General features: G+C 44.4%; 1 protein-coding gene across 1 annotated transcript; it reads left to right on the top strand.

The window, feature by feature from the left end:
* Window positions 1-3,872: 3,872 nt before the first annotated feature.
* Window positions 3,873-13,329, top strand: LOC109400886 (regulator of G-protein signaling 7-like). The gene is made up of 6 exons (XM_019673373.3): window positions 3,873-4,414; window positions 4,550-5,555; window positions 5,610-5,723; window positions 5,789-5,914; window positions 11,001-11,295; window positions 12,414-13,329. Exons 2-6 carry the CDS (start codon window positions 4,654-4,656, stop codon window positions 12,471-12,473), a joined length of 1,497 nt encoding a protein of 498 aa, XP_019528918.2. The 5' UTR covers window positions 3,873-4,414; window positions 4,550-4,653; the 3' UTR covers window positions 12,474-13,329.
* The last annotated feature ends 3,165 nt before the right edge of the window (window positions 13,330-16,494 follow it).

Consider the following 16,494-nt stretch of genomic DNA (forward strand, 5'->3'; position numbering starts at 1 on the left):
AAAAGCAGCCATCAACGACGATGCAGTCAAGAGAACCATCGGGTGCGATGAAGAAAGTGTACAGAATTAATGGTTCGACGATGAGTGAACAGCGGTTTTGGGGAAGAAAGCAGCGCGGCCGGTAACGCTGCATCATCGGGTCGCTGAAGAACGTGAAAAAGCGCTAACTGGAAGAAGCGGTGTGCGAAGAAATGGAATTGCTGTACCGTTCCCAAGAAACATGGAAGTTCTACCAGAAGTTCAACGTATCCTACAACGGCTTCGTGTGACGAGCCGAAATATACAGGGACAAGGACGGGGCCTCCTGGGCGAATGGACGTGAGGTGATCGAAAGGTGAAAGCAGCTTTTCAATGAACACCTGAATGACGTGAAGAACGTAGGCACGGGTACCACGCCAACCAAGGAAAAACTACGTCAGTACAGAAGATGACGGAAATGATTCAACTCCCACGCTGAGAGAAGTTAAGGATGTCATTCACCAGCTCAAAACCAATAAAGCAGTTTGTAAGGGCAGTAAGGAGGCATTTTACGCGCAGCTCGAACGCGAGCACGACCGCTGCCCAAGCCACGACATCAAGATCATTATAGGAGATTTTAACACTCAGGTAGGCCAGGAGAAGCAATTCAGACCGAAGATTGAAAAGTTCAGCACCCACCAACAGACGAACGGAAACGGCCTACGACTCGGAGATCACCACAGCAGACGGAATCTCAAATCGACCACGTTCTGATTGACGGACGGCAATTCTCCGACATTATCGACGTCAGGACCTATCGTGGCGCCAACATCGACTCCGACCACTATCTGGTGATGGTCAAACTGCGCCCAAAACTCTCCGTCATCAACAATGTACGATACCGGCGACCGCCACGGTACAACCTAGAGCGACTGAAGCAACCGGATATCGCCTCAGCATACGCGCAGAATCTCGAGGTCGCGTTGCCAGACGAGGGCGAGCTCGATGAGGCCCCTCTAGAGGACTGCTGGAGTACAGTGAAAGCAGCCATCAACGATGTAGCCGAGAGCACCATCGGGTACGTAGAACGGAATCGACGGAACGAATGGTTCGACGAAGAGTGCAGAACGGTTCTGGAGGAGAAGAATGCAGCGAGGGCGGTAATGCTGCAGCAAGGGACTCGACAGAACGTGGAACGTTATAAACAGAAGCGGAAACGGCAGACCCGCCTCTTTCGGGAGAAAAAGCGCCGCCTGGAAGAAGCGGAGTGTGAAGAAATGGAACTGCTGTGCTGTTCCCAAGAAACACGGAAGTTCTATCAGAAGCTCAACGCATCCCGCAACGGCTTCGTGCCGCGAGCCGAAATATGCAGGGATAAAGACGGAGGCCTCTTGACGGACGGTCGTGAGGTGATCGAAAGGTGGAAGCAGCACTTCGATCAGCACCTGAACGGCGTGGAGAACGTAGGCACGGGAGCCCACGGCAACGGAGGAAACGACGGCACCAGTGCAGCGGAGGACGGAATTGAACCAACTCCCAGGCTGAGGGAAGTTAAGGATGCCATTCATCAGCTCAAAACCAACAAAACATCTGGTAAGGATGGTATCGCAGCTGATCTCATCATGCTGGGCCCACAAAAGTTGGCCACCTGTCTGCACCGGCTGATAGTCAGGATCTGGGAAACCAAACAGCTACAGGAGGAGTGGAAGGAAGGGGTAATTTGCCCCATTTACAAGAAAGGTGATCATTTGGAACGTGAAAACTTCAGAGCGATCACTATTTTGAATGCTGCCTACAAAGTGCTATCTCAGATCATCTTCCGTCGTCTGTCACCTAAAACGAATGAGTACGTGGGAAGCTATCAAACCGGTTTCAGCGACGACCGGTCGACAACGGACCAGATCTCCACAGTGCGGCAAACCCTTCATAAATACTGTGAATACCAGATCCCAACGCATCATTCACCTGTTCACCGACTTCAAGGCGGCATACGACAGTATGGTCGTCACCGTACGGTAAATCCTCCAGAAATGTCGTGAATTCTAGGTCCCAACCCTTCACATTTTCATCGACTTCAAGGCGGCATACGATAGTATCGACCACGCAGAGCTATTGAGAATCATGGACCAAACCGGCTTTCCTGGGAAGCTGACTAGACTGATTGAAGCAACGATGGACGGTGTGCAAAACTGCGTAAGGGTTTCGGGTGAACTATCCAGTTCATTCGAATCTCGCCGGGGACTGCGACAAGGTGAAGGACTCTCGTGCATACTCTTCAACATTGCTTTGGAAGATGTGATGCGACGAGCCGGGCTTAACAGCCGGGGAACGATTTTCACAAAATCCGGTCAATGTGTGTGCTTTGCGGACGACATGGACATTATCACCAGAACATTTGGAACATTGGAAGAACTGTTCACCCGCCTGAAACGCGAAGCAGCAAAGGTTGAACTGGTGGTGGATGCCTCAAAAACAAAGTACATGCAGGTAGGCGGAACCAAGCACGACCGGATCCGTCTGGGTAGTAATGTTACGATAGACGGGGATACCTTCGAGATGGTGGAGGGATTCGTCTTTCTCGGATCCTTACTGACGTGAGTCGTGAAATTCAAAGGCGCATCATCAGCGGAAGGCGGGCCTACTACGGGCTCCAGAAGAAGCTATGTGCTAAAGCTGTGGTCTAAAAAGATTCACCCACGCACCAAATGCACCATGTAGGTACAAAACACGAGGGTGAATCTTCGTCACGAAAAGCACTGCTCGTTTGATAGCTCAACACTAGCGAACCTGGTAGTGGAAGTCAAGATTTTTCCTACAGCGAGCATAGGGAGACGACGCAGCATGCTTTGATGATTTTTTTTATTTTCCCATGGAAATTCATTCCAATCTAGTTCTCCAAGTGACAATTTCACGACTTCCACCTCGAAACTTCAAATTTGTTCGAAGATACACATATGTTCTGTGAAACGCTAAGACCGGTGGTCCTCTACGGACACGAGACATGGACCATGCTCGAGGAGGACCTGCAAGTACTCGGAGTTTTCGAGCGACGCGTGCTAAGGACGATCTTCGGCGGTATGCAGAAGAACGGTGTGTGGCGGAGAAGGTTGAACCACGAGCTCGCTGCACTTTACGGGCGAACCCAGCATCCAGAAGGTGGCCAAAGCCGGAAGGATACAACGGGCAGGAATACTGGACAACAACCCTGCAAAGCTGGTGTTTGCTCTTGATCCGGTTGGCACAAGAAGACGTGGAGCGCAGAGAGCACAATGGGCGGACCAGATGGAGCGTGACCTGGCGAGCATTGAGCGCGACCGAGGATGGAGAGCGGCAGCCACAAACCGATTTAATAATATTGTGGCGTACTATTTTTGATTGTCTTGTCTTATACCCCGGACAGACATGTGATACGAGTGTGATTCCTGTACAACGGTACGCAGTGTCAAGAAAATTCTAACAAGACAGACTTGAACTGAGATAATTTTCAGTATGGCACTCATTTCAAGCGCAATTGTACAGTGATTCCTGTATCACATGTGTGTCATAAGTATTAAGCATCCGAAGGTGGCAAAAAGTGGAAGGATAAGATGGACAGGACATGTTGTGAGTATGCCAGAATGTCGGAATAAAGATAATCGAAAACCAGCAAGATCTCACGGTGGAAAAACATCTGGTAACCCTCGGTGTTTCGGGAGAACTGGAGGAACATCGCACAATACCGATGAAAATGTTTGCCTGTTTAGCTCCGTTCCACTGAGTGAAAAGTGTTAAGCGTGCATCTTACTCAAAGGAGAATGAAAACAGAGCGCCAGTCGAAGAGACACCAACAACAACCACCCCCATGCATGTGTCGGGAAAATCCAAACAATCCCATCCCCCTTCCGGATATGGGAGAGCAGAGAATTTTCCGAAAATAAGAGCGCGGAGCGTGCCCAACTGTCGAGAGCGCGAGAGCATCGTAGCATGATCGCCTGCCGCCTGGCCTGCTGATGCGTTGATGCTTTCGGTGTTCGGCTAGGATTGCACACGTGAGTGGGGTGGTAGCGCGCGCGAGGCGTGAGCTGAGCATACATACGACGATAACGACGACGACGACGGGCGCTGATATTATAGTAATTTAGGAGCTATTTGCTCCCGTTTTTCGTCGTCTTGACCTCTCGCTTTTTGTCTGGCTGCTGCTGCTGTTGGTGATCAACTTCCTCCCCATCAGCCAGGGGCGACAATCAGCAACAGAACAGCAGTGAGCGCGACAGATGGAGAAAAATCAATTTTAGGACGGATGTGCAAGAGGAAAATTTTCGCGAATCGTGCTAAAATGTGAAAATTTTGTGGATTTTCGTGGCTTTTATTCCCGTGCTAGGCCCGTGCTTGGTTGTCTACTTCTAGGTGTGTTCGATTCCCTGCTCGACAGGATGATTACGGCGAAGGAGTACGATATGTGAAAAGTTTTTAACGAGTAAGTTGTTGAGCAGGGTATTTGCTTTGGTGGGTGGATCGCCTCTTTTGGAGTGTTATTTAATTACAGGAGTTTCGCAGTTCAGGAAAGTACGATTTTTATGAGGTGTATGCCTTATTTTCGTGTGTTTTGCAGCATTCCTCTTCCCCTTGGAACAGTTTTTATCGGAACTGCCTGATTCGCGCAAATTTTAAGCCAAAAAAAAGATTACTACCCATAGTAGATATCCTGGGAAAACGATGGTCACTAAGAAGACAGTGGACATAGAGAAAGAAAGGCTAACAAAGAAAATGTGTTCAAATAGTGGTACGAGTGGAGCTAGTTCCGGTGGTGGCACTGGTCCTTTGGTCAGCTTCAGTGCGGGGACGACCCACCATGCTCCTCACAGCCAGGATGCACCCAACATTCTGGTGTACAAGAAGATGGAAGCCATCATTGAAAAAATGCAGGCCGAAGGCTCCGGAGTGTCCGTGCGCACGGTCAAAGCCTTCATGAGTAAGGTTCCATCGGTGTTCACCGGAGCTGACCTAATCGCATGGATCACCCAGAATCTCACCGTTGAAGACGTAACGGAGGCCTTGCATCTGGCTCATCTCCTGGCTTCCCACGGTTATCTATTTCCGATCGACGACCATCAGCTGACAGTGAAGAACGACGGAACCTTCTATCGCTTCCAGACGCCCTACTTCTGGCCATCCAATTTCTGGGAACCGGAGAACACAGACTACGCTATCTATCTCTGCAAGCGTACCATGCAGAACAAAACTCGCCTGGAGCTGGCCGACTACGAGGCCGAAAACCTAGCCAAACTACAGAAAATGTTCTCCCGAAAGTGGGAGTTCATATTCATGCAGGCGGAAGCGCAGAGCAAGGTGGACAAGAAGCGGGACAAGCTCGAGCGCAAGGTGCTCGATTCGCAAGAGCGCGCCTTCTGGGACGTGCACCGTCCAATGCCCGGTTGTGTCAACACCACGGAAGTGGACATCAAGAAAGCCTATCGCCGCGGGGCCTCCAGTCTTGGGTCCGGTTCGGCCAACACCGCAGCCAATAGTAACCCGGCGGAAACCATGGCCAAGACAATCAATCTCCTGAAGCAGAAACTCGAACGACGGACCATCAAGGTTTCGAAGGCTGCCGAATCGTAAGTGTTAAGATTTGGTGCCGGACCTGCAATCAAACGATGTTCTCGTTTCAGATACGTTTCGTACTACGAACAGTACAGTGAGTTTGACTACTTTCTAACGGCGCCGGAATATCCGAATCCTTGGCAATCGGACAGTACTGAACTTTGGGACACGGAAAAGCAGGGGTAATCTGATTGAAATAGTTTTCGAGTCATGAAAATTCTAATTATTTTTCAATTTCAAATTACAGCAAAGACATCGCCATGAAACGGGTCAAGCGGTGGGGATTCAGCTTGCGGGAGCTTTTGAACGATCCGATCGGACGGGAGCAGTTTACGAAGTTTCTCGACAAGGAATTTAGTGGAGAGAATCTCAAGTGAGTACAGCCGGATAGGTAACTTATCTCGAATATTTAGGATGCATATGGAGCCAAAAACATAGTATCGTGGAGTGCCCCAATTTCATGCGGGTTCAAAATATCAAAATCATAGAACAAATTGTGCAATTGTTCAAATTTCACATCTTTATATGCAGTGACATACGTAGGACCGCACATAACTCGCGAACGGGACGTCCGATTTTGGCCGTCTTAGTTTTGTTCCATTAGTTTTCACACAAGATAGGTTTGTAAGGAAAAAAACAATGGAGAAGTTTGGTTTTTTTTTGAAAATTAATTATTCATGCATTTTGAACGAGGACTTGGATTACGCTAGGATATTCGCACTATCGTACAGAAAAAAAACTCACGTCATTTCACATTTCTACACATTTATTCCCGTAATTTTCCGGTCTCTTACACTTCTTACACTTCCCACATTCTTACATCTACTCTAACTTGTTCTTTCCTATTCTTACTTCTTTGGAATCCCTTTCTCTACCACTTTTCACCACCAGCTTCCACCTGATCTTCTACGATGGCGGCCTTCCAAACTCTGCGCTTCGACCTCCTGTGGGGTGCGATGGTGACTTACTCAGGCCCTTCTGGTCTTCGGGTTGCCGAGTACGACGCCGAACTCGGTTGATGGCGGGAATTGTCCAAACTTTCCAACAAAGGGGGGGGGGGACTTCCTTCAACAGACAGAACCGAAGTTCTGCCCAAAGTAGCGGGGTTCTATGGATCCGGATGAACGTATTAGGATCTTATAGGTTTACTGGAAGAAGAACCAATTACCTGCTGTCCTTCTACGCTTCACTTGCTGTTCCGTCTATATCTTCAACTTTCTCTATGCGGGTACAACCTTCCGCATGATAGTTCACTACAACCTCTTAGGTTCTTTTGCCAGTCTCTCAATAATCATGGAGTCCAAATGTGTCACTGTCCTTCATACTCGGTCAGCGACATAGACCATTCGTGTCCCTCTCTCATCATCGTGTCCGTTAGCCCGTCCATCTTTGTTTCTTCAACCATTCCTTCCAGGCTACCAACAGGATCTGCTTGTCCCTCTGGTGGTGGGTTTTGGAAACTGGTGACGTAGTATGGTAAACTGTTCAGCTACGTTCTAGCAGACATCTAGCTAACGGAGAAAACTACACAACATATACGAACACTTCCCGCACTTTTTTTATACAATACACGATTCCAATTCTTACAAAATCTCAAAAACACTCCACACTGAACTGCGAACACTTACAAGTTCTACAATTATGATCTCTAGATGTATTGGCAAAGTTTGGAACGGCATGAAATAAGAGCATTCCACAATTGATAAAAGAGTTACTTCAATAGTATTTTTAATTCTTTCATCCTTGTAGAAAAACGCATACATAACCTCTAAAATCACACAATCAATACTGGTATACCCAATACTCAGCGGCTGCCACTCTACATTCTCGATCACCCTCAATGTTCGCCAGATCACGTTGTACCTGGTCTTACCCGTTGCATTCGTCGCCTTATTGTACCAACCGTATCTGTGGTGAACACCAATTTTCCAATGCTGTTGTTTGGCTCTTGTGTAACATACCCTGCTCACAATATCCTCCCACTTTGGTCAACTTTTGGTCGCAGAGTTAGTCACATAATGCAATGAACTCGTGATTCATGCTTCGCCTTGCTCGAAAACTTTGCGTGCTTACAGGTCCTCCTCGAGCATGGTTCATATGCCGTGTCCATAGAGTGCTAACGATCTTATAAGTGTTTTACAAACACAGGGGCATTGGGGCGGGGAAAAATCTGTTTTGACCACAGTTTCTTTCAGGGTAAAATCCAAATGATTTGGATAGTTCACCCGAAACCCGTAAGTAGTTTTACACACCGTCCATCGTGTGTTGCTTTGGTCAGTTTTGTCAGTTTCCCAGAAACACGGTTCTCGGCCATGGCTTTCCATAACTCTATGCGGTTGATGCTGTCGTATGCAGCCTTGAAGTCGACGAACAGGTAATGCGTTGGGATCTGGTATTTACGGCAGTTCTGGAGGATTCGTCTTACGGTGCAGATCCCATAGTCGACCGGCCGTCAATGAAGTTGGCTTGAGAACTTCTCACGAACTCATTCGTTTTGGGTGACAGACGGTGGTAGATGATCTTGAATAGCACTTCAAAATGATGATCGATCTGAAGTTCTTATATTTCCAAATTATTGCGTTTCATATTACCTATTCCTGGCTCATGGCATCCTTAACTTTCCTAAGCGTTTGAGTTGGCTCATTTCTGTCCTTGCTGCACTGACATAATCGTTTCTTGCTTTTCTTTGGGTGCGCGCCATTCAGTTGCTCATCGTAGTGCTGCTTCCACCTTTTAATCATGTTTAAGTTAAAATACACATTAATAAAAACAAAAAAACCTTTTAATCACTTCACGTCCGTCCTTTGCGAAAGCTCCCATCTTTATCCCTCCCTTTCGTGACGAATCAGCACAATTGTTTCAATAATTTAGACTTCAATTAGACTTGTATGCGTGCAAACAAACTTTTGTTTACGTTGCCTGTGAGATTTAACACAACAAGTTAAACAAAAAGTGGACATTACGGTTTTTGTCCACTTTTTGTTAAACTTGAAAAACATAAAAAAGTTTCATCTGTCGCATATATTTTATTTCCGATTTTTCTATGTAGTCAAAGCTAGAAATCGGAAGATTAAGAGTAGTGCTTTATGAGGAAGCATAATTGTTGTTTATTTGGGAAATCTAAGAGTTCTGGAAAGCCAAAGTTGAGCCATTTGTATGGAGATTTTAATTTTTTTGCGCACCGTCCCGAATTATGCAGGATGCGCTGAACTTCTGGTAGAACTTCCGTGTTTCTTGGAAACGGCACAGCAGTTTCATTTCCTCGCACTCCACTTCTTCCAGATGGCGTTTCTTCTCCTGAATGAGGCGGGTTTGCTGTTTCTGCTTGTACCTATCCTTGATTCGTACGAACCCGACGGTGGTTTCGGCTGTGTTGTTTATAGCTGTACTCCAGCAGTCTTCTGGATGGGTCACATCAAATTTATTTACTTGTCCAGGCTTCGTCGCCATGAGCCCCTGGGTCAGCTTCTGTTGTGGTGTTCTGGCGGATTTCAATCCAACGCTTGCTTGCAAATTTCGTCTTAGCCCTTTCGTGGTACCGCCGCGCCATCTTGCACTACTTGGTTGCCAAAATATTTAGAATTTTCGAGCTTTACTGCTTGCTTAGCCATTTCAAAGTTGGAAGGTTTGTCCTTGCTAATATCCTATGATTTGGTCTTCCTAACGTTGACGCCACATATTTGTGGTTCAGCCGAACGAAAGCTAGTTCGTAGTCAATTCACTTGTAACCGACTTACAATAACATTGTACAGAATACCAATACCAATTGTTGCACACAGTCAGATCCCTCTTCTTGGGAGCCTTCATTAAGACGTCAACGTCATGCATCCAATCGAGCGGAAAAGTCGCGGTGTCGTAGATGTTACTGAACAGTTGATGCAAGTTTTGCGTGGATAGTGTGGATTCAGCTTTGAGCATCTTAGCTGTTATGGGATCGACGCCAGAAGCCTTGTCGGACTTCATGCTTCGGATGGCTGTTACAATCTCCTGCAGGGATGGGGCCTCAGAGTTGACGCGGGAGATGCACCGTGCCCTAGGCGGATCATGACGAGATGTTGATGGTTGGTTCAGACGTTGAAGCTTGAAGAAGTTGTTTTGTGCTCAAATCAACTAGCTATCAGTTGTTTCGCTGGCATCCTCGGATTCATTGTTTGCCATCCATGTGGACCCGTTCTTTGCATGACAAAGGCTGGCAATGCGATTCAGACCTCTTTTAAGACCCTTCAGTTTCTTGTCATGCAACTCCGATCCCTATCTCCGCGTGACACCAGTTGGTGCCAGATTAACGGAAGAATCATGAAAACTCAGGTTGATCAGGAGTTTGTATTTAGATCCCCAGTTGGAAAGCTTAGCGCCCATCAACTGCCGCCCGAGGACCGCCTACGACTGATTGGCCATTCTCAGCACCTTCTTCCAGCACAGCCTATCGTTACACCTGAAGATCACCACAGCTGACGGAATTCCAAATCGATCACGTCCAAACGGTACTTGTCCGACATTATCGACGTCGGGGCATATCAGGACCTATTGAACGCGTTCCTTAAGGTAGCCTGCCGTCCCAACGGTTTCCTATACGTCTCGTTCAAGCAATGCTAATGTACCTGAATCCCTCTCCTACAGCAAGCTTCCGGTGGGGCATGCAAGGTCAGCTGGCATATTGACCAGCCCACCATGGGTTTCCCTATTTCAACGGACTTGTTAACGTCCACCACAGGTAGCTGTCGTAGGCCTAGGCCACCTGTGTCCCTGCTGGGCCCTTCCGTAGCCGAACTGCTGCGGTAGCCACTAGCACCTCGCACTGTTGCCGCAGTGCCGTGACGAGCTCTTCCGCGTCAGTGATCTCATCTAGGGTTTTCACCTTCAGAGTCACCTCTGCTATAAGAACTCTCACCTCGTCACCCTCACCAAGGACCTCTTCAGCCAAACGCTTATATACGGCGCCCTTGCGCTCCTTGTCGCGATTGAGATCAAGGATCATTTCACCTGGACGAGTACGTTTAATACTGCGTACGTCGGCTCCCGGATCCACGAGCATGGCGTCGCTCCTCATCGCCTTAGCTTAAAGAGTTCCGAGTACTCAGTCTTATGTCTTCAGTCTTGATGAAGACCCTACTCGCGCTTGGTAACTGCTCTCCTACATTTCTTAGGCCTGGTGATCGTCCTACGCTCGTGATCATCCTTCTTTTTCTTCTTCCGCTCTACAATGGTCCAGGAGGTGTCCTTCCCCTGAACCGCCGCAGCCTGTGGTTGTTGAGGACTTATCAGTGGTCGCAACTATTTTGGAATTGTTCTTCTCGACTAGCTTACAGGACCGGACATCAACCCTCTAACTTTCCGGAGGACCATGGTATACAGTTAAACTTAGAGTCCTTTATTGACACTCTAACATCGATCGCCTCTAACATGGAGGACCTCCATTCCTATTCAGCTTCTCTAACAAAACCTCTTCAACCTTTCAGGTTCTGGGAAGCGATCCAGCAGATGAAGGCCCTGCCGCAGTCCCAGATCAAGGACGCTGCCAACGCCATCTGGGACGAGTACCTGGCACCAGACGCCGCCTGTCCCGTCAACATCGACTCCAAATCGTTGGAACTGGCCCGGGAAGCGATCAAGGAGGGCGGCGGCAGCAGCCCGAGCCGTTGGTGTTTCGATGTCGCGGCCGACCACGTGTTCTATCTGATGAAGAGCGATTCCTACTCGCGCTATCTGCGGTCCGACATGTACAAGGAGTTCCTGAACGGGACGAAGAAGAAGGTAAAATCCATACCGAATTTGTTTGGTGTGAAGAAGAGCTACTAGACTATTAGACTTGAGATTTCCTATGGGAATGTGTAGTAGTTTTTTGTATTAGTTCAATGCGCTAGCTTACGGATATTGTAATGTATAGGCTTAAGATATTCGAACGAATCATTTTTATTTTGGCATTTGCTTACATTCAAGCGCGTTCATGTAGAGAGTGATGTTTAAAATGTTCGTTTGCTGCAAAAGTTGGCTCAAAGTTATAATTTCACGTCGGCTAGTAGGATCTAGCCTCTGGTGCCAATCGCAGTTCAAAAATCATAATCAGCTAACTGGTGACTTCTTTAAAATTCAGTAAATTTGTAAATTGATTGGAATTTTCTAGCCTTTCCCTGGCAGAAAGTGCGTTCGTACGAGTTCAGTAATGACAACTTTGCCACTTTAGGCTTGTCTGAGAAATATGTTCTATACCAGTATCTTCAGTCAGTAAAAAATCTGCGAAAACTTCGTCGTGAAATGATTTTCTGTTTGTAGAATCCTCAGTGAAATCTCTGAATATACTTCAGAAATATATGGGAATTTTCCTAGAACTTTGACAGAATTTTTCTAGAAAGTTTTCCAAAAATCTTATCATTTTTGAGAGACTTGTTTCTCCGTTAGAAACTACTCAAAGCGTATAACTGGAACTTTTCCAGAGGATCTGCCGGAAGAGATCGAACTTTGAGAAAATTCTTATTCTCGGCTAACTTTACATTTGTCATTGAATTTTGCTAATACATAGTTTCGTTGTTTATGCTGTTATGATTTTGCACAAGATTTTGCATAAATTTCTTCAACGAAATGCTTTATTACATTTTATAAGGTGGCATACATGTTTAATAATCCATACGTGAAGCATTTGCATGATTTTGATTCATATTACATTTAATGTTATTTTAATTTGTTCTGTAGCGTTAGTCAAATCAAGTTTAAACTAGAGTAGTAGTAGAATAGTAAGTAGTATATAGCCACATGGAAGCGTAAATGTACTCTGTCCCACTGACATTAAACCGATATACCTTTTGCTGTCCCGTTGTAAATGTTTGCCAACGTTTTTGCCCAACAATTCAAACGATTCGATGGATCATCGTCAGACATCGGTGCGAGGACTTCGAATATTCTCCGGCAGAAAAGATACACCTGTGATAAACTAAGCAGATATGCGTCAAACGTGTAAGATGATGATGATGGGCTTATAAGGCCTCCAAAAACAGCACAAATATATGGCGAAACTTTGGCGACAAGAGAAGACTTGTTGAAACAATAAATTAACAATAGCCCCAGAAGTGTACCATAGAGCGCAAGAGCAGCAACTATCCGTAGAGAAGCAAAACAATATGGTTCAAAACTAATTGTTCTAGAACAGCAGTAAATGTGTGTATAGGAGAATATGTCGTACCTAACATTTGAACAGAAAGCAAACACCTATACCATTAGAGGAGAAGCTGAATCACGCTACTAGAAACAATAGTGATGGATGTCCTAGAAGCTTGGCAAATTGTGAAATTTAAAGTTACCAGAGTTATTCTGACATGTTACTAAAGCAGAAACTAGAGAACAACATAGAAAAAAAAAACAAGCCGAAACAGCTACATACTAAGAAACAATGAAAGGAAAAAATGTTATCAAAACAACCGCGGTAACCCACCATTACTCGAACATATAGTGAGATTTTAAAGTTTGGAACAGCATTTTAGTGGAAATCAAATTTTTAACAAGTAACTCTATAATCAACAACATTAATAATTCCGGCAGTCTATACCCTTGCTACACAACAGTTCTACGTCTAGTCTTTGGAATTCTCCATGCTACAGCCATTCCAACAATAGTAACTTGAACATCATTTCTCTGTGCATTTGCAACTCAAAAATCGACATTACTTAACGACATTCAATCAAAAACAATATCCACGCAACTATAACCCTAGCCTCTAAATCAAAGTAGTGTAACAGAACAAAAAAAACTTTAAATCAATGCTATCGCAGTTAACTTTCTAAAGAACAGTAAAAACACATGGATATACAATAGAAAACCAGTGAGCATATTGGACAAACCAAACTGAACTACACACTTAAACCACTCCGATACTGAATCATATGCAGAGTTATGCGGTAGCTCGAACCCGATCTCGATCTGAAATCTGAAATCTCTAACAGAAGAACAAAATACAAGACTTATTGTGATTGTTGTTAACGGAAAACTTTGATAATCTGTTCTTTCTACTGGCATAGCCCTACTACTTACTACAATCAATCGAATTTCTATGCTTTCCTTTCATTCATCATAGAGTCCATATCATCATTATCAGTCGGGTTTTATTGACGAAGACGACGACCTTAACAAGATGACGATAATACGAGACTTTCACAAAACAAACCAACTGAATCTGAAAGACCACTCTAATCCAATGAAAGTAAATATGGGAAGTCTTCGCAGTTGAGTGAAAAGTTAAGAATTCGTTTCCCATTCTCAATTCAGGCGACAAAAGTGCTGAAATTGACGTCTCAGCTCCTCGAGAATTCATCCCAGAACTCGTCAGGAACAAAAAGGGACAAAATGAGGGTTACCAAAGAAGCTTTTACTCGTGTGAGGATGAGATCTACTGCAACATTATTATGTGCTTGTGTGGATGAAATCTTTCCCACGTTGGTTCAAATTCCCGCTAATCGGATTGTCAAGAAGTGGGTCCTCGGGTTATGTGGGGGTCAACCGACTGAAACCTCATTTTCTCTCTACCTTACCTTCGCACAGCCTTAAGTTGTCCTCTTTCCTCCTGGAAGTACTACCTGTTGGACTCGATTATCCTGAGTCACGTTCTGAAGCTTCCCAAACTTATATCTGACACTCTACAAAGGGAGCGTCCATAAATGATGTAGCTTTTAAGGGAGCAGGGAAGTAAAAATTTGGTCCAAAAATGCTACATCATTTATGGGCGCTCCCAAAGATGGAATTTTGACTGATTACTAATCAAGGTGGGTTTGATAAAAAAGTCCAAATTTCTACTTTACACTGAATTTCGTTCCCCAGACATTGGGAATCTTCAGAACTGGACTCCAGATAATGCAGTCCGACCTCGTAAAAGGCAAACTTGCTGTTGATTGGCCCTTCATTTTCTCTGTAGTTCAAATATGATTCGGGAGACCGTGGAAGTAACGGAATCCCACTTATACGCCCCGTCACATCCTTTGAACAATGTTGTCCGGAGTGATATCTCTACCGCAAATCTTTTACATACTCATACTCTGTTAATATTCAAATCTCGTCGCAGTTTGCGCACTCGGGACATGCGGGGGAGCCTGCCTGTCCGAATCTGTGCAAATACCACCTAAAGCCTATTGGAAATAAACACAGGCGAGGCTTTGTTCTCCAAACCCAGGCACTGACTGATATCGCTACCAGCTCAGTGCCTCGCTTTTATTCAATCTAGGTATAACATATTTACAATTTATTTCCATTTGACACATTCTACGGGCCCCGTATCATCAATACCAATTTTTCAAAGTTGAGTTATGGCATATTTGACATTTTTGTCACATTCTACATTACTTTTGTCATCCAAAAATGTATTCGACATAATATTAGTGTGACAATAAATATAAACTGAACGACGATTAAGATTAACATTAAAATCGTGATTTTAAGTCTTTTAAGCACACTTTTCATCCAAACTGTCGTATTTTAAACACCAACACACTGATTTTTCAAAAGTCTTCCATCATTTGTAGATAAATGTATGAAGATTTTTTTAGCATAAAAAGATTTTTAATCGGAAGATTTTCCAACTCTGAAATATGGCTGATCATAGTATGGGTTTTTATTGCGTTGTAACGATGATGATGATGATGATGATTGTGTACCCACCATCAGCGCAAGGATTACCTATGGCTGCAGAGTCATACCGGAAGGGAATGATCTACCTGATAGTTTGTTGTAGCAGGGTAAGCTAAATTTACTGGAGACCTTCGGAAGTCAACACGATGGTTGTTATCTCGTGACAAAGTCTGGTCACCCCACGAACATTTGTCCAGAAACCAGTTCATTTAGCTTCCTTAGGCTACCCCTCCCAATATCCCAAGTGTCATGTAATTTAAATATATTTAGTTATATAGTTGACCAATTACCTGATTTTACCTGAAACAATAATTATTATTATTATGATACATAGAATTTTAATTGACCTACATTACAATTACAACTTTATTTACCTGAACAGCGCTGAAACAAATCGTTATTTTATTAAAGTTGAAGTTAAAATCAAGCAGATAACACTGAAACAAATGGTATATTAGTAGTGAAAAAACGAAATACAAATATAAAACAAAACACAGAAAGAGAAAAGTAATCTAAATTTTGATTTTATAATTCTCCTGCATTTAAATTAACTATGCTGAAGAATTACGAAATCAAAATTGGTTATGGTAGATCTTACGCCGTAACGCACCATTATAAGGAGATCTACCCACGTTACGGGTAGGGTTTTTATTGCGTTGTAACGTCACGAAAAATCAACATTTTCAAATTTTATTCAAATACGGAAAACGTTACAAATATGAAATTTTGTATGCTCTTTGTACTCGAAGAAATCTTTCAAATGAGACTAAAAGAAAGAAAATCAATTCACGGAAGCCTGAGTTTAACCTGGTTGAAGTTTGCGTTGTAACGTAACGAAAAAAAACTTCTGTGGAAAAGACCAAATCTTTCTGGCTTGGACGGCTTCTGAATTGGACAAACGTAGTTCTATATTCAAAACAGTTTCGTTCTCGTTGTGTATGAGCTTTTTTTCAAGATATCGTTTAGAAATTGCGTACCATTGCCCGTTCATAAACTACGTAGACTTGAAGGACGGGGGAGATGGTGTTTGGTGTTTGTAATTGTACTACGATATTGAATATTTTTTCAATCGTAATCAAATACACCTCAAACCGAAAATTTCTGTGATATCAGTGGCCAACATTACAAAGTTATTAAGTTGGTGAAAGACTTACAGTTGATGGATAGTTTGATTTAAACTTCCACCAACAGGCGGCGCTAGAGAACTTACAAATTTTGAATTTCATACATCTCAGGATCCCTATTACATAGAAATACGATTTCTGCGGCAAAGTTGTTTGGTAAGTAAAGGACTTGCAGTTGATTTACCAATAGATGCGAGTTTTTGCCACTAGAAGACGTTAG

The sequence above is a fragment of the Aedes albopictus genome, chromosome 1 (assembly GCF_035046485.1).
Source record: "Aedes albopictus strain Foshan chromosome 1, AalbF5, whole genome shotgun sequence".
Classification (NCBI taxonomy): domain Eukaryota; kingdom Metazoa; phylum Arthropoda; class Insecta; order Diptera; family Culicidae; genus Aedes; species Aedes albopictus.